The 24,570-nt window shown below is 34.4% G+C and overlaps 4 protein-coding genes across 4 annotated transcripts; all 4 read right to left on the bottom strand.

Annotated features, from left to right (window-relative positions):
• Window positions 1–10,945: 10,945 nt before the first annotated feature.
• Window positions 10,946–14,442, bottom strand: LOC145030774 (uncharacterized). Its single transcript, XM_078979187.1, has 3 exons — window positions 12,347–14,442; window positions 12,015–12,264; window positions 10,946–11,932 (listed from the first exon to the last, which is right to left on the bottom strand). The coding sequence occupies exons 1-3, from the start codon at window positions 14,345–14,347 to the stop codon at window positions 11,154–11,156; spliced, it is 3,030 nt and encodes a 1,009-aa protein (XP_078835313.1). The 5' UTR covers window positions 14,348–14,442; the 3' UTR covers window positions 10,946–11,153.
• Window positions 14,443–15,603: 1,161 nt separating this feature from the next.
• LOC145030773 (RNA-binding (RRM/RBD/RNP motifs) family protein) lies at window positions 15,604–16,885 on the bottom strand. Its single transcript, XM_078979186.1, has 4 exons — window positions 16,483–16,885; window positions 16,171–16,239; window positions 15,962–16,068; window positions 15,604–15,845 (listed from the first exon to the last, which is right to left on the bottom strand). The coding sequence occupies exons 1-4, from the start codon at window positions 16,763–16,765 to the stop codon at window positions 15,759–15,761; spliced, it is 546 nt and encodes a 181-aa protein (XP_078835312.1). The 5' UTR covers window positions 16,766–16,885; the 3' UTR covers window positions 15,604–15,758.
• A 1,025-nt stretch (window positions 16,886–17,910) lies between these two features.
• LOC145030772 (Acyl-CoA N-acyltransferases (NAT) superfamily protein) lies at window positions 17,911–19,890 on the bottom strand. The gene is made up of 8 exons (XM_078979185.1): window positions 19,726–19,890; window positions 19,541–19,646; window positions 19,048–19,127; window positions 18,670–18,933; window positions 18,494–18,570; window positions 18,356–18,398; window positions 18,175–18,252; window positions 17,911–18,058 (listed from the first exon to the last, which is right to left on the bottom strand). The coding sequence occupies exons 1-8, from the start codon at window positions 19,786–19,788 to the stop codon at window positions 18,050–18,052; spliced, it is 720 nt and encodes a 239-aa protein (XP_078835311.1). The 5' UTR covers window positions 19,789–19,890; the 3' UTR covers window positions 17,911–18,049.
• A 1,879-nt stretch (window positions 19,891–21,769) lies between these two features.
• On the bottom strand, window positions 21,770–23,684 carry LOC145030771 (Galactose mutarotase-like superfamily protein). Its single transcript, XM_078979184.1, has 5 exons — window positions 23,446–23,684; window positions 23,303–23,352; window positions 22,850–22,976; window positions 22,627–22,731; window positions 21,770–22,504 (listed from the first exon to the last, which is right to left on the bottom strand). Exons 1-5 carry the CDS (start codon window positions 23,552–23,554, stop codon window positions 21,879–21,881), a joined length of 1,017 nt encoding a protein of 338 aa, XP_078835310.1. The 5' UTR covers window positions 23,555–23,684; the 3' UTR covers window positions 21,770–21,878.
• Between the last annotated feature and the right edge of the window lie 886 nt (window positions 23,685–24,570).

Here is a 24,570-nt window from a genome sequence, read left to right as displayed (position 1 = left end):
GTGGCTAGGGATTTGACAATGTCTTCAAGGGACATTTCCAGAGCTACTTGGTTTAGATTGAGGGGGTTGTTGATGATGATGTGGAGGGTGTGGTTTGGTTTGATAGTGTGGTTGTTGATGTTGGTAATGAGGTTGTGGTGGTGTATAAGAAGGTCAAACCAATGCATTTTGAGGCAATGGTCTTGGGTTGTAGCTCATGTTGGGATTTGGCTTCCAACTTGAATTGTAAGCATTTTGGTAACCGGAAGGTTTTTTGTGGTAGTTTTGGAAATCTCCCGTGGCATTCACATGCTCCGCATCTTCTTGAAGGATGGGACACATATCTGTAGGATGTCCCATTGTTGCACATATTCCACAAACCATCACTTGTGGAGTTTGTCCCATGGCTAGCTTTTGGACAACGGAGGTTAGATCTTTGATTTGAGACTCAAGATTTGATCTTCCCACTTCATTGACTTTGTGTTGTGTGTCTCTCTTCATGTCTTGGCGCGGGACAAAATGTTGAGAATTTGCGGCTATGGTGTTGAAAAGTTGTCTTGTTTGTTGTGGAGTTTTACTAAAGACATCACGACCACTTGAGGCATCAACTAGTCTTCTCTCTATTGGTAACAATCTCTCATAGAAGTTCTGAATGAGGAATTGTTCCGGAATTTGGTGTTGTGGGCAACTATAGCACAAGTTGTTGAACCTCTCCCAATAATCATGAAAAATCTCATTTTGACCTTGGCGGATTCCACAAATTTCATTTCTAAGACTTGAGACTATTGAAGCAGGGTAGAGTTTATCAAGAAAATCTCTTCCCATGTCAGTCCATGAGTTGATTGACCCCGGGGGGGAGATAAAATAACCAATATTTTGCTCTATCAGCCAATGAAAAGGGGAATGCCCTTACTTTGATTTGGTCATCGCCTGACCCTTGTGGCTTCATGCTAGTGCAAATAATGTGGAACATCTTCAAGTGCTTATGCGGGTCTTCGTTCTCAAATCCATGAAAAGTTAGGAGGTGATGGACTAAACTTGACTTCAATTCCGAACCTCCTTCCAAAACCGGGTAATTGATACCAGTTGGAGTTTGTGTAACATCAATCTCCATCATTTGCCTCAAGGTTCTTTCGGGAACTTCTCCTCTGTATACCATTGCAATTAGTTCAATAATGGGGGGGGTTGTTGTAGAGATGGTGTTTCGGGAATTTCTTACCGAGGGTCGGGACTAGAATCGGGTTCTATATCACTTAATGAAGCGGTTTCAACCTCCGAGTCCCCGTGGGGGTTAGAAGTTTGACCACATTCAACTCGTTTTTCCTTCGCCAAACGCCTTGCTTCTTTTTCAATTTTCGAGTTGGAAATCAAGTCACATGTACGTCGAGATCTGGGCATAGAAAAACAAATTGATTAAAAATAAACCAATCCCCGACAATGGCGGCAAAATTGGGTGGTTGTTGAGGCCAACAAAATTAATGACCCTAAATCTTTTACACTAAAATAGTGTATAATGATAAAGGGATCGTATCCACGGAGATTGGTTCAATTTAAATCTCTTTGTAAAATACTTGCAAAATAAAATTAAAAGTAAAAAAAATGGAGGGGGGGGGGAGGTGTTTAGTTCTTTCGATTGTTTGACAAAAATCAAAGCTAGCTAGAATAAAAATATAACAAGTAAACAAGTAAAAGATTGGATTAAATTCAAAGAAGTGGAATTGGTTGATTTTGGGATACACCTCATGGATGATATGATGGACTTATCATTAGACTTAATGGAATAACACTTGTGAATTGGTTTAACTTGGTTATAGCAATTCATAAGCACAAATTGCCTCAACTCTTCTTAGAAATTAAAATGGTTAGAGAAGCTCTTAACACATTTCCTTAACTGAAGTCACAAAATCAATGAAGCATAAAATCTTGTGAAAATCAATTAGCTTTAAGTTGTAAGAGTTACCAAGTGCAAAAGATAATCAAATGCTTACATTATCATTATGGGGGAAACATTTCCATGGTCTAAATGAAATGAAAACAAACATATAAACCATTTGTTGCTTACTAATTTGAAGGTCCATTACTTAACAAAGAAATTAGTCAACAATTACAAGCATTCATTCATCCAAACTCATGATCAAAGATAAATAAACACAACAAGATGTTTAACTAGAAAGCATTCCCATAAACTTCAAACACAATGTAATGATAAGTCTTCAAAGCAAATAATCATTCATGGGTTAAACCCTAATCAACCAAATGAAAGTTTAGCCAAGCATGGCCAAAGTAAAAGAAAAACAATAAAGTTTAGTGGTACCAAACATTTTCTTAGATGCAAGATGAAAGGAAATTACACTAATCTTCCAAAAATTCTTCAAATCTTCCAAGGCTCCTTAGAGATAATATGGAGTATGTTCTTCAAGTGATGTCCCCCGAAAATGGCTCCAATCTCCAGTAAAAGGGAGCTAATTTCCGGATTCAAAAAGGTGCCAAAAGTCACCCACCAAACTTCCACAAATAGAGTCAACAAGTCAAAACCTGGAATCATCTCAGAACAATTCATGCGGACCGCGTATAAGTCCACGCGGACCGCGTGGGTTACGCTAAATGTGATACTTGGGCCATTAATCATGTATTCTAGCCCAATATTCAATTCTTCAACTTTAGCCCACAATCATAACTCCTTAGAGCCCATTTTCCATTCCAAAGCCTTCTAATGATTGACCCAATACTCCTTAACTTTTCTTGTAGCTTGATTCTGCGTCGCCTCGTCATCATCCTTTCTCATAAATTAAATCCAAATTGATTTCTTCTTTTACGCAAGCACCAAGCCCAATCGCACCACTTCAAGTCCATAAGCAAATCACCTGCCTCCATAAGTCTTGCATCCTTCTAAGCCTCTAATAACAAATAGTCTTCGGTAAATCCTGCAATTAAGCTCAAAAGACTAGAAAGCACCCGGTAAAGGAGAAAAATGACAAAAAGAGAAAATATGCATGAAGATTGACTAAAATGAGATGGTTTTAACTAAAAATAAACTATGAAAAGAAGTAATAAAAACAAAACTATCAAGCTTCACGAACTATGAATTCCCAAAACATCAATGTACGGGTCCCTATCATGACTGCAATCTCAGTGCAGAATGTACTCGGCCTCTCATCATAATCTCTATAATGCCCTCCTTGATCATACTGAGGATCACAGGAGTCTGGTCAATGATATTGCATGTAACCTCAGATGGAATGAACTCCCTCATCTGATCATCAAGCTGCCCGACTACAGAGTTTGAGCCTGATCCCTTGTCGACATCAGAACTACCATCTGGTCTACCTCTAAGCGTCACTATACATTGGAAATATATCATCATGATCATCATAATACTTATCGTACTCAAGGGATCTTACACACCACAAGCTCCCTGGTCTTATCTCGACCTTCCTTCATTCGAGTACGGATCCTCTGCTTTCAGTAGTACGGGCTCATACTACCTTCCACATCTATTCGTACTTTCCTCAAGAATTGCCTTGACTCCACCAAGTCCCTTCTACTACTACTGCTCTCTGCTACTCTCATCCTAGGCTTGACCTAGGGTAATCACCAACCCACTCTCCGCCATCAGCTGCATAAGAAGTCCATTCTTTCTTTCCCTAACTAGCCCGCGAATACTATTACATACTACTCAGACTAAATAATTCTTCGAATGATAGATCCTACCCTACAACAGTTGGACTCAGACGAGAGCTGCGAAATAGAGCTAGACCTAACCTTCTGAAATTATTTAGTCCTTGCAATATGTAACTTAACATATTCGTTTACTAGTTAGCGAAAGACAACTAGAACTCCTAAAAGCACAAAGCAAGCAACATTCGGACATCAAGTACACATAATCAAGCATATACTACTCAGGCTATCATCCTAACTAATTAGTACTAGCATGCAGTTCTCATAAAGCTGAAACACATATAGCAGGCACATAAGGCATCCTTCCGAGATCCTTAGTCCTAATCTAGCATGATGTTCTAAATAAGCTGATAATCATAACATAGCATAAACTTGTATGGGTATATTGGGAGTACTTACTTGAGCTCGACTGATTTCATGCACCACACCCTCTTCTCTTTTCAAAGTTCTTTTCTTTCTAAAAATACTTTTCGCTTTTCTAAAACTCTTTTCATTTTGAAAACTTTATACCACTTCCTTAATTTGAGTTCAAACACACCCAAAAGTGTGTCTGAATCTCTAAAACCAAGACTCTAATACGAACTTGAAACATCCCGAAAATACAAGCCAAAAATTTCGTTTTCAAAATCATTTATCAAATATAAATCTCATTGCCATAGAATAAAACCATAAAACAAGTATCTAAAAACTCATAATATTTGATAACAAATAACAGTCTCATAATGAAATCAGAGTAAACTCCCAGTCTGTTCAACGGTGGTGTATGCAATGCCATCAGCTCGAGCCCTTCCCTTTAATAGCTGAAGTACCAGAAACCAAAACTGAAACTATAAGCACGAAGCTTAGTAAGCTCCCCCCCCCCCCCCCTAAAACAACCACATACCATACAAAACACATATAACAAACAACATAACTCTGGGACTACTCCCACTGCATCGGGACGAATCACGGCATCGGGCTCACCCCGGCATCCGACCGCATCGGGCATCAGGCTCACCCTAGCATCGGCTCACCCCGGCATCAGGCTTACCCTGGCACAAACACAACAAAACATATATCATAACACATAACATAATCACATAATCTGCAACGGGCTTGCCCCAACATTGGACCGAAGCCCGGAACAACAACATATAACACATAAACTAGCATACATCAGGCTTGCCTCGAACTGCCTAATACATGGCATAATGACTAACTTAAATCGGGCTTGCCTCGGCAGCAGGCTAACCGTGGAACACCTAACACATAAACATGCATGAATCACAAAGACATCAAGAAAACATAACAACTTATCGGGACCGCCTTCGGAAACATATAAACTGCATCGGGCTAACCCTAACATACTTTACTACTTAAATGGGTCGGCATTGGTGCCTTAGACCCGTTCCTACTGGAGGAAAACTCACCTCTCAAACTGGATGCTGAAAACTCGGGCGAGGGTATCTCTGTCAACTACTCCAACGACTCCCCGGCTAATATGACCAAAAATAAACAGTTCGTCAAAAACTGAGAATCCATCTAAGGGTAAAATGACTATTTTACCCCCCTTTGATCTAAATTGGACCATGACCGAGGCCCAATCCTTTCTAGTCTTTCCAAACTAATTAAGGCCCATTAAAGTCCTCCAATGGCCCAATTTTCTAAATTGGGCGCAACTCCTCAAATGGGCTTTCCACCCAAGCCAAAAACTAGTCCTTGGCCCTTAACTATCTCCTGGTGGCCCCTCATGGCCCAACATCTGCTAAGCCCAAATATTGGCCCGAACCGAGGCCCAATAACATAAAATCCACAGTCTGAGTGTACGTTGAGCGTACTCTTCTGTACGCTGCACGTGCATAGGAATCGTTTATGAATTTCACTACTAGAATTAGGTTTAGCATTGAGGGGGCCCTTAGAATTAGGGGCTCTAAGCCCTTGCCTAGTTCAAAACAAGCTAAAGCCGGCCCTGAGAATCAATCATACATTCACACAATAGATAGTAGAAACATTTGAACCTAACTTCATATATATATATATATATATATATATATATATATATATATATATATATATATATATATATATATATATATACACACACACACACACACATATATATATATATATATATATAAACATAGTTTTTTTGTTATTTTAAGTTTTAAAAATCTATTTTTATCAAAAAATGATTTTAAATATACCAAAATTAATTATTTTTTATTCTCTACAAATAGACATCTATATTGATATAGTTTTAAGATAAAATAAAAAATATTTTTTTATTTTTTCAGCTATCGTTATTCATAAGTGAATAAAAATAGATAAGATTTTTAGTACAACATATTCGTTATCCACTTATGAATAAAAAATATGATTAATTTTTTACAAATTAAGTATCATTCATATATAAATATAACATATAATAAACTATTTACTGCTTACATCAACTTTTATATTCACATATGAATAAAACATGTATGGACTTTCCTCACAAGTTATATTAATATACGAATCTTATAAATATTTTATTAATACATGAATATAAATGTTATATTAATATATTATAAATGTTTTATTAATATATGAATATAACATATGACGATAACTAATACATTTTATTCATATATAAATATAATATGTGACGAAAGATGATGTACAAAAATATTTTAGGTAAGAAAACTTTATAACGTGTTATATTCATATATAAACGATACTTAAACTGTAAAAAAGTTAAGCATACATTTCATTCATAAGTGAATAACAAATGTACTGTAATAAAAACCTTATGCGTTTTTTATTCACTTATGAAAAACAATAACTGAAACTCTAAAAAAATAATTTTTTTATTTTATCTCAACACTATATCAACGTAGATGTCTATTTATAGAGAATAAAAATTTATAAATTTTGATATAATTAAAATAATTTTTCTATAAAAATAACATTCTAAAAAAAAACATGTTTTTTCGTATATTAAGGTAATAATTAGCATACTTCAAGGAAACATGTTTGGTTGAAAAAAACATATATATCCGTTACACATTCTATTGGTACATCTAAGTTTTTTACAGCAAAATAAATGTGTAGCTGAGAATGATTCTCTCATTATCAACTTTTTTTTTCTTAATTGAACCCTCACATTGCATTGCATCATAATATTTATTTCGATCATTATAATATTTCTTTCCATCATTGATGAAATGAAAAAGACAAACCGATACCCAAATGGGATAAATTAGTAAATATAAAGTAACTACATTAGTTAAGAAATGAATTACTTCATTATCAAACGTAACCTTTGGTTTTATAATTGTGATTAAATCTTTACAACAAGACCAAATAAAAACATTAAGTTCATTGTAACCTAGAATTAGATTGTTGAAGTTGTGCCCTTCTTGCTACCTACTTATGGTTTGGCTTTGTCCATATTCAACTTCTTCATATCCAACGACAATTGTCATAATGAGTTAGTACCAACTTCCATTGACAACGCAAGCGTCATTTCGACATCGTACTGAGATTTAGACTCATGCGGGTAAAACCACACAAAAATAATCTTTACATACCCTACCATGAAGGACATTTTATAAATCAAGGGTAATATAATGAACTCATGAACCAAAAAAAACCTTCCTCATAGTCACTAAAAATGTTTTGGTCAATTCTAAGTTTCGCATCATTTCATAGATAATTTTATATTTTATTGTTTACTGGATCATAATTGAAACTGATGTTCGTGATGCATAAATCAATATTTTTTGTCACAATCAAATAAGTATTTTGTAAACTATAAAATTATGAAACTTTTACCCCTACCTCGTGAAGAGAAAAATTAGGTGATTTGTAAAATTTGCTTCATAAGTTTTAGTTTTTGTAGTAGGTTATTATTTAAAAAATTGAAATTAACATGTAATTGTCAAGAATTTTTCTTTTTTTTTTCGCAAAAGGTATTTTATAATTTTTAATGTAAAATCATGAACCAAAGAACCTTCACCCTATCTGGAAAAGAAAAGTTAAAGAGTCAATTTGCCAAATTTTACACCCTTTCGTGGGTTTTATAATACGATAGTGTTTACTAGACTACAATTGAAATTGATGTCATAATACAAAAATCATTTATCTTTTTCCAGCCAAAAGTATATTTGATCCATTATAAGATAAAAGCATAGAGAAAATATTTTCATCCTATCTGTGAATAAATAACTTAAAGTCATTCTGTGAAATTTATGGTACCTTAATGTTCATTAATGGTGATACAAAAATGAAATATTTTTGTACCCAATAAAAGTATTTTATAACTTTTCAGATAAAATCATGAACGAGCAACATTCACACTATCGTCATGAAAAGAAATTATAATCAATTTATAGATTTTGCAACCTCTCATATGGCATGCTAATATTTATTGGACTAACATTGAAACTGACGTTGAATATAAAAAAAAAAAAAAAATTTCCAACCAAAAGATATTTTATAAATTTTAAGATAAAAGCATTAAACAACTGTATTTCTCCTATCCTCGTGAAAAGATATATTGTGGTCGATTCGTGCTGGTACGATTTTGTTTATTAAATTATCATTGAGACTCATAAGAGCAATAAAAAATGATAATTTTTCCCAATAAAAAATGTTTTTATAAATTTTAAGAAGCTTGAATCAAATATATCCATCCTACCTACACCCCCACAAAAGGATAAGCTTTAGTCGATTTGTAAAATTTGCACCATAAGTTAGGGTGCGTTTAGTTGTGAAAAACTGTTTTATTTTTTAAGAAAATGTATATAGAAAAGAGAGTTAAATTTTCATTTTCAGTGTTTAATAAAAACTTGTTTGGTTGGAAACAGTAAAGTTTTCATTTTTCATCTTAGAAATTTTGAAAACTTTAGAAAAGTGTAAAACTCACTTTTTTAACTTAAATACAATTTGAAAAACTGAAAATTTTCATTTTCTTAGAAAACTTTGAAAAACTAAACGAACCAAACGCGTTTTCAAAATTTCCATTTTTCTTGAAAATTTTTCCTAGAAAACTAGCAAAATTTTAACAACCGAGCGCACCCTTAAAATTCCTTAGACAAGGATTGCAATTAGCAAAGGGCATTTGGAGTGGCACGACTAGGGTTTTTTAGGGGTGGCATATGCTACCTTTTAAATTTTCAGACATAAGGTAAATTTTTTGCAAAATTTCTTGGTGTAGTTTTAATTTTCTGACGTGTTGTTCCAAAATCACGTGTGCAACACCTTAGACTTTGTCCTGGTTCCGTCATTTGGCATTTGGGCTAGTGGTACCTGGAGTTGTCGAATACGTGTAGAATAGTGGGTGGGTATAGTCGTTCAAAAAAAATAGACAATGACTGAAAGTGATGTTGGTGATATAAATATCATATTTTGTGTCCCAACTGAAAATGAATTTTATAGATTTTAAAATAAAAGCATGAAACAAAATTATACACTCTAACTTCTTCCTTCTAATATACAAAACTCATGTGGCTAAAGTGTAAAACCAAAAAAATGTAGTGATGAAACATGACAATATATTTTTGGGGCGTAATCTACAAATTTTCTATTAGGTATGGATTATCTTTGTAATTTTTTTTAAACACAACCGTTTTTTGTAAGCACAATGTCCTGTTTTGTAGTTAACGGGACAAATTTTGTAATTTATTTTTCATATACAGGGTTTGCCAACATACAAACATCTTAAACACAGGGACTCTTTTTGTAAAAAAAAAAACCTCACAATGACCTTTTCTATAAATTACAAAATTATAAAGACTAAATATGCTTGAAAACATTTGTGGCAAAAATCTAAAATACAGGGTTTATTATGTAAACTTTCTATTAGGTAGAGATTATTTTTGTAATTTTTAAAAATATTGATCATTTCTATAAAAAAAAATTGTGCTAATATTTGTAATTTATTTTTGATCCAGGGGACTGCAAACATACAAAAGTTAGGTAGGGACCATTTTTATAAATTTTTTTAACCATATGAATCATTTCTATAATAAAAATATACATAGGACCTTTTCTATTAGTTAGAGAGACAATATTGTATACTGGGAAAAATATGCTACCTAACCTATAAACATATAAAAAAATTAGGTAGGGATCATTTTTGTAATTATTTAACCATTTAGATCATTTATGTAATTAAAATATGCGTAAGGACCTTTTCTATTAACTAGAGGGACAATATTTGTGATTTACCTTCTATATTGGTAAAAATATGCTAATATTTGTAATTTATGTTTTATATAGGACCAAACCTACAAACATACAAAAATTAGATAGCGAACATTTTGTAATTTTTTTTAAACATATGGATCGTTTCTATAAAAAGAATACGAATAGAAACCTTTTCTATAAGAGTAAATTGCAAAAATGGTCCCTGTGTTTGGCAAAATTATGCGACTTTGGTCCAAAACGATAGTTTGATGCACCACTGGTCCAAAAATGGATTTTTCCATTGTTTTTGGTCCCTCCCATTCACTTCCGTCCATATACTCCGTTACATGCAATAAAGACCGGGGTATTTTCGTCTTTCCACATACAGGGACCTTTTTTGCAACCTTATTCAAAATAAAAGCAGAGCTACATCACTCTTCCTTCTTCAACTTCACGAGCTTCATACTCTTCCTACTCTGTGTTCACAATTTCTTAGAGATCAAAAATTAAAATGGTGATGTGTTTCTGTGGTAGGGAAGCGGTGGTTCGCACCTCCTGGACATCAGCAAACCCTGGTCGGAGGTTTCTTTCCTGCCCTCAAAAGGTAAGTGTTCGATTTTGCTATTTTACCCTCATTTTGGAAAATCACCCTCATGTTTAGGGTTTATTTTTTTATGTGAAGGGTTCCAGATGCCGATTCTTAGGATGGATTGATCCTCCCATGTGTGCACGATCTATGTTGATAATACCCGGATTATTGAGGAATATCAACAATGTAAACTATCAAGTGGCAAGATTGAAGATGTGTTTGTTTGCAAGTTGGTTACTATTTGTGGTGGTTTGGGTGCTTTTCATTTAGTAATAAACAATTAGGGACCCTTGTAGTTGCATGTAATTTTTGGGTGTTTTTTGTCTTATGAAATTGTAACTAGGGAATGTGGTAGTTTTTGGTATTTGATAATGTAATATCAGTTTAGGGTTATTTTGGACAACTTCAGAAATTTGTAACCTTTTCAAGGATATAATGACAATGTATTGCAGTTATCACCGAATGTTAATGTATATTTATTGTTTCAGAAAACAGTTCTTATAACCAAAAATGTGTTCCATAAACATGACAACCAACAGTTGGTATAAACCATAAACATCATTCTTCAACAATGACAAAAGGTTGACATTAGTTTCATGACCAAAAGGGCTAAAAGACCAAAATAAAACCATTACAACAAACTAGTTTTAAACCATTACATCCAAATGCACAAAAGTTGTGCTAAACCAAAAGATAAGTTTTTAAACAAAATACACTAATTCCTGCATTGACTGCTACCTCCATTCCCTCCTTGACTGCATCATGCATTCCCTCCTTGACTGCTTCCTGCATCCCCTCTTTCATTTCTTCCTGCATTCCCACCTTGACCCTTGCACGTCCTTGAGTTATGACCCCTATTGTTGCATTTCCCACACCTAACACTAACAAACTTTCTGGTAAGTTTTTCAGGTTCACCTGCACCATGATTTTGCATCTGTTTATCATATTTTTCATCTGCACTTCTCTTTCTCTTGGTGTTAGGTCTTCCAGGTTGATTGTGATGTGGTGGTGGTGTTAATTGAAATGGACAGGTACTTTTTGGCCACATGGCTCTACCCTTTATAGGGTCCACAGTGTAAGAGTAAGCTTCATTCCATGTTTGAAGCCAATACACTTTGTTAACATAAGTGTAAAGCTCCCCAACTTTGTCTCCACTATCAGCCATTTCATGTATTGTAGCTATGGCATGCCTGCATGGAATCCCATTCAATTCCCACCTTCTACATGTACATGACATATTTTTCATGTCAACCACATGCTGGTCATGCCAAGGACCATAAACTTCATACTTTGCAGTCCCATTCCATCTAGCTCTATATTGGACTGAAGCTTCCCTATTTCTCTCAAGTAACTTTGATGCTGTTGGAGTGAGTGGACCTGGAGCTTTGGACATCACTTTCTTCACATTGCAAATCCTCTTCATAAGGTACTGCCTGATGTACTCAAGACAACTTATGATGGGCTTATTCCTACCATGAATAAGCTTACTGTTGAAAACCTCACATAAATTGTTGAGCAATATATCTGATCCTGCTCTGCCTGTATTAAACAAGAAAATTATATGAACTAAACCATATACAATGAGCACTAGTAAAGCTTCACCTAAGTTAGGGAATGTAACCTGAAAAGTGGCTTCTGGCCCAATGGTGAGGGGGGATTTTCTTCAACCACTCAAAAGCATCCTTATCAAACTTGTTAAGTTCATTCATGTAGTGTTCAAATTCTGGTACTGTGGTTGCTATTGCACACTGCCATAAGTGATCTTTATACTCTTTTGTTTTCCATTTTTTCCTCATGTTCTCATAAATATGTCTTAGACAGAATCGATGCTCAGCCTGTGGGTATAGTTGTGCTATAGCAGGTAAGAGTCCCTGTAAAGGATTATTTCACATAATCATTGCAACAATCATATACAAATAAACTATTAGTAATACAAAAAGAAGAAAATAGTACCTTTTGTCTATCACTCATGAAAGTAAAGTTAGAATTTGAGCACAACTCTAAGTCATCTCCCAAGCATTCTAGAAACCATTTCCAGCTACTCATATTTTCAGTCTCAACAATGGCATATGCAAGTGGGTATATGCCGTTGTTTGAATCCAATCCAACTGCTGTGAGTACTTGGCCTGGAAAGGGTCCTTTCATAAAAGCACCATCTAGTCCCAGAATATCTCTTAAACCTGCTTTAAACCCTTTCTTTAATGCCCCTAAGCAAATATACACCCTTTTAAACTGCCTTGTTTCTCTAGTACTGTTAGGCTCATTAACAACCTCAAGCTTCACAGTTGTACCCACATTAGTTGCTTGTAGTTCCATAAGATAATCTCTTAACACCTCGTATTGCTTTGTGTAGTCACCACTCACTTGCTTTGTAGCTGTTGCTTTTGCTCTCTGTACTTTGTGTATGGACACACCAACTTGAAGCCTCTTCTGAACTTGCTCTTGAATGCTTCGAAGGGGTACTGTAGGGTTAGACTCGACCATGTCTAAGATTTCTGCAGATATATACTTCGCAGTGCAAGCCCTAAGTTTTCTAGTTTGAACACAAGTATGTTTGTCCAGTAAAGTTTTCACATACCAATAATCACTATCTTTTGACCGTGAAGTCTGCATTGACCAAGAACAATTTAATTTATTGCCCTTACCTACCCCACTTGCATTTACATTAGGTACGTTACCTTTACACACAACCCTAAGCCTTGTTTTGTCGTTTTTCTTGAAGCCAAGATTCCTTCTAGTCTCAATGGCAAGTTTGTTGACTTTGTTCTTAATTTCCTTTTTACTTTTATACTTTTGACCCACTTGAAAAGTAACTGTATGGACTTCACCAAGAGAGCACTTCTTCTCCTTCACCATCTGTTTTAATATTGCTTTCCTTCTTTCATCATCACTATCTTCACCTAATGAGTCCCATTCATCATTATCAATTACTTCAACATCTTCAACATCTTCTGTATCAACAACTTCATTTTCAGTCTCAACACCTTTTCCTCTGTCAACATATTCAACATCTAGATCAACATTCATATAGAAATCACTCATGTCCACCTCAATATCACTTACATAGTTTTCTTCATCTTCAAGAAAATCACTGTCTTCCTCACTCCCTTCACTACCCCCTTCACTACCTCCTTCACCAAGTCCTTCACAAACTCCCTCACTTTCAAATTGAACTTCCCCTAGTCCTGTGCCAAGTTCTGCACCAACACCCATACTCTGATCATTACCATCATTAAAAGTATATTGATCAAAGAAAGGATCAAAGTCTTCAAATTGAAATGGTTGGTCATCAAAGGTATCAAACTCTCTTGTATTTACTTCTTGGTCACCAACATTTGCACCTTGATCATGAACTTCTGTATCTTGATTACCAACAGCTGCACCTTGATCACTAACATTTGCTCCTTCATTACCAATTTCAACATGTGTATCTTGACCACTAACAGTTGCACCTTGCTCACTAATATTTGCACCTTCATTACCAATTTCAACATGTGCATCTTGATCACCAACAGTTGCAGTGTGTTCCAAGTTGAAACACAATTTCTTACTACATGATTGACTCCCATCAACTAACCTCAATCTCTTATTTGAATTGTATTCGGGTGTCTCATATCTTACTAAACACAATTCAAGATTTGGGACATCTTGATCACCAACAGTTGCAGTGGGCACATCATCTGCTATTTCCTCAATTATGACCCTAGGTTTAACTCTTGGAGACATAAAGTATGTAAGTAACTTAGTTTCATTATGTTCAGTGTATACCTTGATGATCTTATGATGTTCAATGTACTGTGCAAGACTAAGTACATCAATATCATTCCCTAGAGCTCTAAGACCAAACTCCAAATCTCCATTTGGCAATTGATAGTGGTAGTAAATGACTGGTGGTACATAATAACCAAGCTTCAGCATCACCTCGTCCAACTCATGCACAGAGAACTCATCCATGTCTACCAAGTCAATGTGGTCTAATTTTCCTTCAATGTAGCTTATCCCTGGGAATTTTGTGAACCTCCCTCCATGATGGAGCTCAATAGTGAACATCGTGGGATCTCCTTCTGTAAAAATCATGAACCAAACCAAAAAATCATTACTTTATATGGATTGTAAAAGATTTTTTTTTGTTTCAAAGAAATATGTAAGAAACAGAGTACGTTACCGTAAATTCGGATTGCATCAAAACACTGATTTCTTGGCCTGATTTCCCACATTTGGACCATCCTCGTGGATTCAAACTTACGATTGCGGTTGATGATCAAATGCAAGATTTCAATGAACGATTAGGGTTTTCGATCAACAAGTTGGGTTTAGTGCGTAGAGTAGAGTGAAGGGTCATTAACTGTGTATATCATTCAATATGGCGGTAATCGATGATATGGAGGTGGAAAGACGAAAATACCCCGGTCTTTATTGTATGTAACGGAGTATATGGACGGAAGTGAATGGGAGGGACCAAAAACAATGGAAAAATCCAATTTTGGACCAATGGTGCATCAAACTATCGTTTTGGACCAAAGTCGCATAATTTTGCCAAACACAGGGACCATTTTTGCAATTTTGTCTTCTATAAATTACAAAGACAATATTTGTAACTTATTTTTTATACAGGGACCAAACCTACAAACATACAAAAGTTTTGTGGTCAAAGTAAACATGCCATACAAAGGACCAAAGATGAGAATATTCTAAAGTCATGTGGCACAAATAAAAAACACATACATTAAGGACCAAAGAAGACAATATTTTGAAGCTATGTGGCGTATATCAAAAACACATAAAATGTACTGTTCACTTCGCATTTGAAATTAATATAATGATAATAATAATAATTGTTCATTAAATTGGGATTGAGACTAATACTTGCATTTGAAATTAGTAAGCATAATAATAACTGTTCATTAAATTAGGATAGAGACCAATACATGTGATATAATATTCATATTTTTTGTCCCCACCAAAAATATATTTTATAAAATAAGATAAAAACATGTAGTTATTGTTAATGGACAATGATCCAGACTCAAATAGATGTGATAAAATCACATTTTTAATCCCAACCAAAAAAATATTCTAGAAAAATTATAATCGGACTTCTAAATTTTTGCATCCTTTCGTAGATTTTATGATTCACAAGAATAGAATTAAGACTGATGTCAGCGATACAAAAACTCCAATCAACCTTTCATAAATTTAAAGATAAAACATAAAAGCATGAACCAAAAAATCATTTACCCTACCCTTACAAAAAGATATATTATTTTAAATTTGTACACCCTTTCATACATTTTATGGTATTTTCATTTTCCACATGTATGTAACTTTGTAAATATTTATCCATAATGCATAAAAATTACACTCATTACGGATTTGAATCTTGTTTGACGCCTTGATGGAGTTGAGATTTGGTTTTCGCGTATTCCACAAATATAACCCTTCCATCCAGAAACTGAAAGATTTGTATAATAACAAATTGAATTAAATGCATGAAATTGAAATGTAATTTCATCAATTCTTCATTATAACTTACATACATTTGATATGTAAAAAAAGCTAAAAACTAACCTTTCCATGCATACCCTCAATGGCCTTTTCAGATTCCTCCATTGTTGCATACCGAAGGAAAGCAAAACCTCTTGATCTATTAGCAATCTTATCCATCACCAGATTCACTGAAAGCTTACAAGATTATTGTTATTATTATTATCTCAATTCTCATAACATAATGATTATAAAATATAACAAATGAAATGTAATTTGCGACAGTTTTATACCATCAATGAGCTGCCCAAATGACTGAAAAGCATTACGTAAGCTCTCTTCAGATGTACGAAATGAGAGTCCTGACATTTCAAATAATCTTTACATCAATGGGGGAGATATTAGACTAGGGTTTTAGTGAAAGGAAGTGCAATCCGAAAAGGAGGATTAAATTCGGAATTGAGCGTAGAATCGATTACCAGATTGGAAATGAATTGAAATTGGTTCGGTCTTTATTGCAAATTTTCATTCAAAATCTAAGATAATGAAACAAACAAAATGGAGGGAGAAATTTATCAAAATTTGCAGCTAGAGAGCGAGTTTACCACTGACGAAGAGCTTCGTGGAGTTGGTGAAGGTAGTGGTAGTCTTCTCTGGCTGTGAGGGAGGGACGCATGCGACAATTTGAAGAGACTTTCGGAGTTTGGATGATGTGATTGAAAGCGTGGAAGAGAATGCAGGCGACAGATAACCGCGATTAAGTGATGTACAACATAAGAAAGAAGATGAACGCCATTGTTGTCTGGTTCTCTCGAAGCTATCGCTTCTCCAATAAGATAACGATGGAGATGATGAAGAGCAAACCGTTTGGTTAAAGGGTCCACCCATTGTTGCAAGAGGAGAAAGGGGTTAGGGGTTTGCTGTTAAGCAGTCTCGGGAACAGAGACCCAAATTGTGGAGATGATTGGATGGGCGGGTTTACAAAAGATAATCTTTTACAATGCTCGGGTCGGGTCGGGTTCATCTCAAGATAAATTTCTTTTTCTTTTTTTAATAGTTTAAAGATAATTTTATAATTATAAACTATCGGTTAATGTCATAAATTATATAAATAAGAAGTTATTTGAAAAGAAAATAAATAAATAAATAAATAGGTAACTAACAATTTGTATTTTTATATAAAATATCATTAAAGGTCATAAAAATAATTAGTCACTAGAGAAAAATATAAAATAATTACACTAGAGAAAAATATAAATTTAGACAACTCTTTTAATCTTGTTCCAAGATTTAACCAATTATTAAACAAAAGACCCAAATAGCCACTATTTTCGTAGGGTTGTGAGAAATACAAAATCCCTACGAAAACACAAAACAATAACGTTTGTTTGCCAATTTTTGCACAGTTTTTGGCATTTTGGCATGTCCTTGCGAAAATGAGGATGTCCCCATTCTTTTTCGTAAAAAAATCTTAATTTTAATATTTTAACTTTATTTTTATTTTTTTAAATCAAACTTAAAACTCTTTGAATTCATTATCAAACAGTTAACTAAATTACAAAAACATTTCTAAATAAAATCAAAAACAAATAAATAATCGAAAGAACACGTGAAAAAAAACACCATACTTTCACAGAAAATCTTGTGTTTTCGTGATAAAATACAATGTTTTAGCAAAGAAAATATGGTATTTTCTTAAACCTCCTTGAGAAAATACCAAAATAGCCAAAAACATCCTTTTGCGTTTTCACATGGATTTTCTTATTCTTTTTTCCTTAGTTCCTAGACTAAATCTTGAACAAGCTTTAAAACATTTGTCTAAATTTATCATTTTTTGTATTGTGAATGATGGCTATTTAGGTCTTTTGTTTAATTTTTTGCTAAAACTTGGAACAAGCTTAAAAGATTTGTCTAAATTTGTCATTTACTCTTTATTGGTTGGTTCATCATATATATATGAACTCATTTTTCTCCTTTGTAGTTGTCAAATTCCATATATATTTGTTAAGCCAATATATTGCCATTAAACATGATTGATAGTAGATAATTCACTAACAATTTTTTTAAAAAGGTAGCAATTTTGACACATTTGTAGAGACATATCAATAAAAGTCTTTAACATGTTAAATAGGTAAAATCAAAACGAAAATGTTAAAAACAAATAGCTAATCTTCATGATTCCTGTAGACAAGAAAACACAAGTCATATACTTAAAATGCTGTGTTTCTTTTTTACTTAATACAGAAAGAACAACTTAATAAAAATTTGATAATTTGACTATATAACAAGAAAATTACCTCTAATACAGATTTAGCTTCATTGTCAAATGCTTTACAAAGAATCTCATAGCTCTTTTCTTCTCCAAATACACCATTCTACAAAGAAGGGTATAAAGGTCATGTTACACAAATTATCTTATAAGAAACATAGATTTTACTTAACTAACTCAAAGAGAGTTAGTGTAGAAAAGATTCATACCAGTTGATAAACTTTTGAAGGAGAAATAGCTGATATATTGTACCTAAACATTAAAATTTCAAATTTTTTTCATTACACAATATATATTTTATCAAAAAAATTACTTATATTTCTTTCATTTATCCCTATTACTATTACCTTAGCTTATTCAAGTAAAATTTGATTGCTGAATAGTTCTTTTTTTGCACAGTGAGAACCACAGCACCCATGCCATTCTAGAAAATTTTAAATAAAAGTAAATATATATATATTATTATATTATAACCTTATAATATATAATCATAAAACAAGAATATTGAAAATGGATTGATTACTTTGCGTGCAATTAGCTCAATTAGTAGCATCAAGAATTTTCCAAGTGCTTTTCCTTGATAAGCAGATTCAAGCTGCAATTCATAGACATAAACTACAGGTATTTCTTCTTCAATGGTGAATCTATATTGCACAAATCCAATTATGGATTCTTTTGAATTATCTGTGTGGATAAATATATATAGTGCTTCAGGTGATGACATTTCTCTACGTTTTATTTTTTCCTCTGTGGGCCACTCTTCTCCATATGGGCCCTCCATATTCACCTGTATAACATAAAAAGATATAATCTTTCTAAAAATGTCCATTGTTGCAACAAAATTTCATTCTCAGATGTGTATAAACCAAAAAAGAGTAATACAGGTTATAATTTCTATCACCTTAAGGAGATTTTGGATTTGCTGTTTCAAATTAGATGAGAGTTTATCCCCACGTCCAGATTCAAGGAACAAAGATAAACCTGTTGAAGAAGAGTGCATTAGCAGGAGAACTTAGTGTTGTTCATACAGGAATTGATGGAAATGATTTCAATAGTTGGAAGCTTTTTAACATATTGCTGTTATCTTAAAAAGGAAGACCTTGTTCAAGTTTCTAATTTGACAAGAAATCAGGTACAAATCATCAAATTCTTATTCAATAATGTTAAATGTTAAGGGTCGTTGCCAAAAACAAGGAAAATGGATGCATTTTACTTTGAGAAACATTAAGAAGACGTATCAATGATTCAATGGTGCCTTTGAACTTCCTAGATCGTTACCAATTTCAACCCTAGATCGTTACCAATTTCAAAACTGTTAAAGCTGTTTACAATACTTTATGTCTAACATGGTGATGAGTTGTGTAAGCGAGCTAAATGAAAGAGATGATGCAGACCGTTTTTGTTGTAATGGCGAGAGTGGGGAAACTCAGCGAGATGGTCTTTGTCAGGCGAATAAGCCGATTTCAGAAGCTCGTCGATCCTTTTCTTCTTTTGCATTATCTGTATACATTGAACAAGTGAAATTTGTAGGATTGTACTAGGGTTCTTGTGATTTTGATGGAATGTAATGTAATCATACCTGCATCCTTGTTGCCTTCTTTGTTTTGCTATCCGCCATTGATTTTCCTTCCCCATTCTCCATCCTCTGATACGACGAAGGTTTTCCGACCCTGGAGTTTGAACACCCAAACAAATAAATAAACACAGAGACATAGCGTTCTGCTTCCGTACGACTTGATCAGAAGATGGTGTAGGAATATTAGGGTTTGATTGTTCCAAGGTAAAGTAAGTTTTGATTCTCGATTTAACACTGGTTGATATTTATTTAGAACAAAATTATGTACTTACAATTATAATTAGGGATTAGATCATAGGGATGAGCATCGGAACCTGCCTAAACCGGAACCGAACATGATGGAAAATAGGAACTGAACTGGACCGTTGGTTCTACCGATTTCCTGTTCTTGACGTGTCTTCAATGTTAGAACCAGTTCTCGAGAAATATCGACATACAGTTCTGCTTTTGTTGGTTCTACCGGTTCTCAGTTCCAAAAATCAACAAGAATATCGTCCCGGTCCTTACCTGACCAGTTCCATCGGGTTCCGGTTCCTGTACCGGTTCCGATTCCAGTACCAGTTCCTGCATTTTTTCCAGTCCAAATGTTCATCCCTAGTTCTAAAATGGAACAGAAACCGAAAAATTCGAAACAAGGAAATGAAAATTCAAGGAATCAAGAATTGAACCGATTTATAAATTCAATTTCTATACAGTTTCGGTTCCGATTCGTATATGATGTTATGTGGCTCATTATATTGTCGATGGAGGGACGGACCTCTCTATGTGATCTTGATAAGCCGTCGCGTCAACAAAACAAAAAGGGTCTAATCAAATACACTATGAGGGAAAGCTTCGATAATGTTCCCTATGTCAAAGTCAGAACTTATCATCATAATGCAAATGTGTTAGGAATGAATTGTGGTGTTGGTTTATTGCTTACCTCCTTGTCGAATGGACAAAAGTATTTAAGCTTTTAGGAGAGACTTTGAGTTTCTTCGTATAATCGGGTATTAGTATTGTCCTTAGGGAGCCGTTGTAGTATATTATGAAATAATATACCTTGGGACATTTCCCCCCGATTTTCGGGATACTGTTTTTGTGTACTAGGAAGGTTCATATTCAAGCATGTGTAGCTTTGTAGGTAAATGTGGTTTTCTCAATCTGTTTTGTCTTGTTCGACCTGATCTCATGTCTAGTTGTAATATCAAAAAACATATATCGCTGAAAACAAATAATTATTTGTCATTATTTATGAAATTATAAGTTTTATATTGAACTAAATTTTGATACAAACATTGATATTATCTCATTCGGGTACTTCTCAACGAATTTGTCACCACCCGCTACTTTCGTAGGATTGATGTCTCAATCCATTTATTTCTTCTTTTTTTGTACTTTCCAGTTCTTATCTTTTACTTTCTGAAACAATATTTGCTCATGAACCTCTTATGAATGTTAACATGTTTATGTGTAATCCTAGTAGCACATATAGACAAAAAATCCAAATTGCCCTTTGGTGATAAAAGATAAACATGGCTCGACTTTGACATTTCATCGTAGTTTTATTGATGTGTAAACTACATTAATTCACTTTTACTAGTCCTGAAATCATATACAACCCATCTTATACGGATGATCGAGAGGATGCCTATACAAATGCATGTCGTTTATAGACCATTTGGTCTTTTACACTCATGTGGAACGGGTTGGATGTCCTCATACACATTGATCTAACATTTGGTCTTTTACCTCTAGGTATTCTATATTTCTTAGTGACGCTCTATATTTTTTTTTAATTATATTATATTTTGATTTTTAGGGTTTTCAAAAAATAAAATTTTAGCACCACATATATCATAACTTTGTATCATCATTTTACCATCTTTTTAACATTTATAAAGAAGCAAAGCATGTTATAATCCAATATTTTACACTCACGAAATAGCAAAACAAACTCTCCTCACTATATAATCCGATCTTTTTGTTGTTTCTTGATGCTTCTTGTTTTCTTAAATGCATGGTCATTTCTTTACCATATTTGAACTATCACAACCAAAAGAATCACTTGATCGAATCCAACTTTTTTCTAATATTCTTATATCTTATTCAACACTCTAAACTGATTATTTTGTGCAAACATTATTTCCAACCAATCACACAAAATTACATAAACCTCATTCAACCGAAAACTCATAAACCATCCTATGCCTATACTTCCCACCTGTCTGAACCACTACAGACGGAAAATTCTCTTTATTAACAGAATCCGGAAACCCTTGTGTCTCCAAACACACCCCCGAATGCTTCCCATAAACCGCTCCCCCTTTCCCCACAACCCCACTCACATAATTCCCCGTATAAAATTGCATTCCAGGAGCATCCGTCCACAAATTCAAAACCCTAGAACTCACCGGATCCTTCAATTTCACAGCGCGTTTCAACCCTAATTTCTCTTCCCCGCTATCGAGAACGTAATTATGGTCATACCCTAATCCGATTTCATTAATCGAAGCCCCGATTCTCTTCTCTGTAGTGAAATCGAACGGGGTTTTGGCCACAGGTTTGATTTCGCCGGTTGGGATTAGGGTTTCGTCGACTGGCGTGATGTGGTTTGCGAAGATTTGGGCGGTGTGGTTGAGGATGGTGGTGCCGGAGTTGTGGCCGGCGAGGTTGAAGTAGGTGTGTTGGGCGAGGTTGACCGGAGTTGGTTTGTTTTCCGGTGTGGCTTCCATGGTGAGAGATAATGTTGTTTTTGATGTTAGGGTGTATGTTGCTTTCACGGAAAGGTCTCCTGGGTAACCTGATTCCAAACAAGATTTTGAATTTATTAAAGAAAATTATGTTTTGAAGAGCATAAATACAAAATCCATTTCCATGGAATCAATCATTCCATTCCTTTTCTGATTCCATTATACCAATTACCTTCTTCCCCATCACGAGCATGGTATTTAAAGGTTATTGATGGATTGTCTCCCTGTTTATGCTCAACGACTTCCCAAACAACCTTGTCAAATCCTTTAAGCCCACCTTAGAACAAGAAATAGGAAAACAGAATGAAAACTAAATAACACTATAAAGAAAATTGGTAATTGACCCTAATTGACAACCATACACATTGATGAAAAATTCAGAAATTGCTACATACCATGGAGACTGTTTGGACCATTGTTAATTGGAAGAGAATATTCAGTCCCATTGAGTGTGAACTTCCCCTCTTTAATCCTGTTTGCAACTCTCCCAACAATGCAACCAAAGTAGGGTGCAGAACCATTCTGATAGATCAAAAAATAAACCACAAATTTAGGGTATATAATGTATATGAAATCAATTTCAAAATCGATTACTATACGCATAATGGGTTCAAATTAAGAACCTTTAAGATCGAATTGATAGAAACAACATTATTCCAATTCGTATCACAATTATAACCCCAAATGTAGCTATCGATCTTTCTCAAATCCTAAAGTTTTGTTCTTTTATCTCAAAATTTGAATTATCCTGATACGGACTGCGTATTTAGTTAAACCCTAATTTTGGGGAAACTTCGGATCAACAAGATGATCGTGTTGCTTTCGCAGTGAATTGTAAAGGAACTCACCAGATAGGGTTCGAGAGTGTCAAATCCAAGAACAACATCACCCAATGTTCCTGTTAAAAATCAAAATCCGAAACATCATCAGCGATTAAATAGTTTCGAACGAGAGACGAGAAGAAAGGGGAGATAAGAGATGAGAATGATACCGTCTTTATCAGGAACGAACAAGGATGTGATGGTGCAACCATAATTAGAGACCATAACCTTGATTGTTCCATTGTTTAGTTCAAAGAGCTGTGGTTTTTGGTCCGCCATTGGTAACGATTGCAGTGATGAGTGATGAGTGATGATCAGATCGATTATATGGAAGTTATATAACCATTAGAGGAGAAGAAATCGAATGGGTTTGGATTTAGATGCCGATCTACATAAAGAGTTCGAGAGATCCACGGAATGTATTATTGGACCCACGGAGGTGATCTGATGGAAGTTTAGATACCTTTGGACGTGCATTTTGGAAAGCTCTTATTTTATTTAGACAAAACTTCAAAAATATCCCTATGGTTTCCGAAAATATCAAGTTTAGTCCATAAGTTCAAAAAACGTCATACATGATCCATGTGGTTTCAAAACTTTTAACAAATGATCATTTTCGTTAACTCTGTTAACATTTAACCGTTAAGTGAAGGGTATTTCTGTCATTTCACAACCGCAGGGACCATTTATGAAATTTTGTCTTAATTATTTATAAAAAAAATAAAGACAAAATTGCAAAAATGGTCCCTGTGGTATGTAAATTTTTGGGGTTTTGGTCCAAACCACGGGTTTTTTGGATTGGTGGTCCTTTTGAGCTAGTTTGCTTGTAATTTTGGTCCCTCAGAAAACTGAAAAGACTAAAATGCCCTTTCTGATATATTTTTTATATTTTTTCTATTTAATTTAAAGAAAAAAGAAAATAAATAACTAATTTGGGCCCACTTCTCTCTCTCTCTCTCCCAAACACCCCCTTTTGATGTTGTTGCTTCCCTTCTATGGATGTGCCACCGGAACAGAAAGAAGAACGACGAGGGAGTTGTCGGAGCAACCTCCCTTACCACATCAGACGGTGGGATCTCTTCCTCCTCCACTCCTGTGACAACCGTCAAATTTCGATCAAGTCAAAGTCAACTAAAGTCAGCAAGTCAAACCGTTTGACTCAATTTGCCCATGAGTACTAAAATTCACACTATGAAACTTCTACATAACTTCTATTCTAATGAGAAATCATAAAGCAAAAAGTGCGAACACCTATACCTCCTAACCTAAAAACTGTGGTACGTGGCGAGCCAAAC

Source organism: Lactuca saligna, chromosome 2, assembly GCF_052625555.1.
Source record: "Lactuca saligna cultivar CGN05327 chromosome 2, ASM5262555v1, whole genome shotgun sequence".
Classification (NCBI taxonomy): domain Eukaryota; kingdom Viridiplantae; phylum Streptophyta; class Magnoliopsida; order Asterales; family Asteraceae; genus Lactuca; species Lactuca saligna.
The sequence above is the reverse complement of the archived record's forward strand: the minus strand, read 5'-3'. Positions and strand labels throughout refer to the sequence as shown.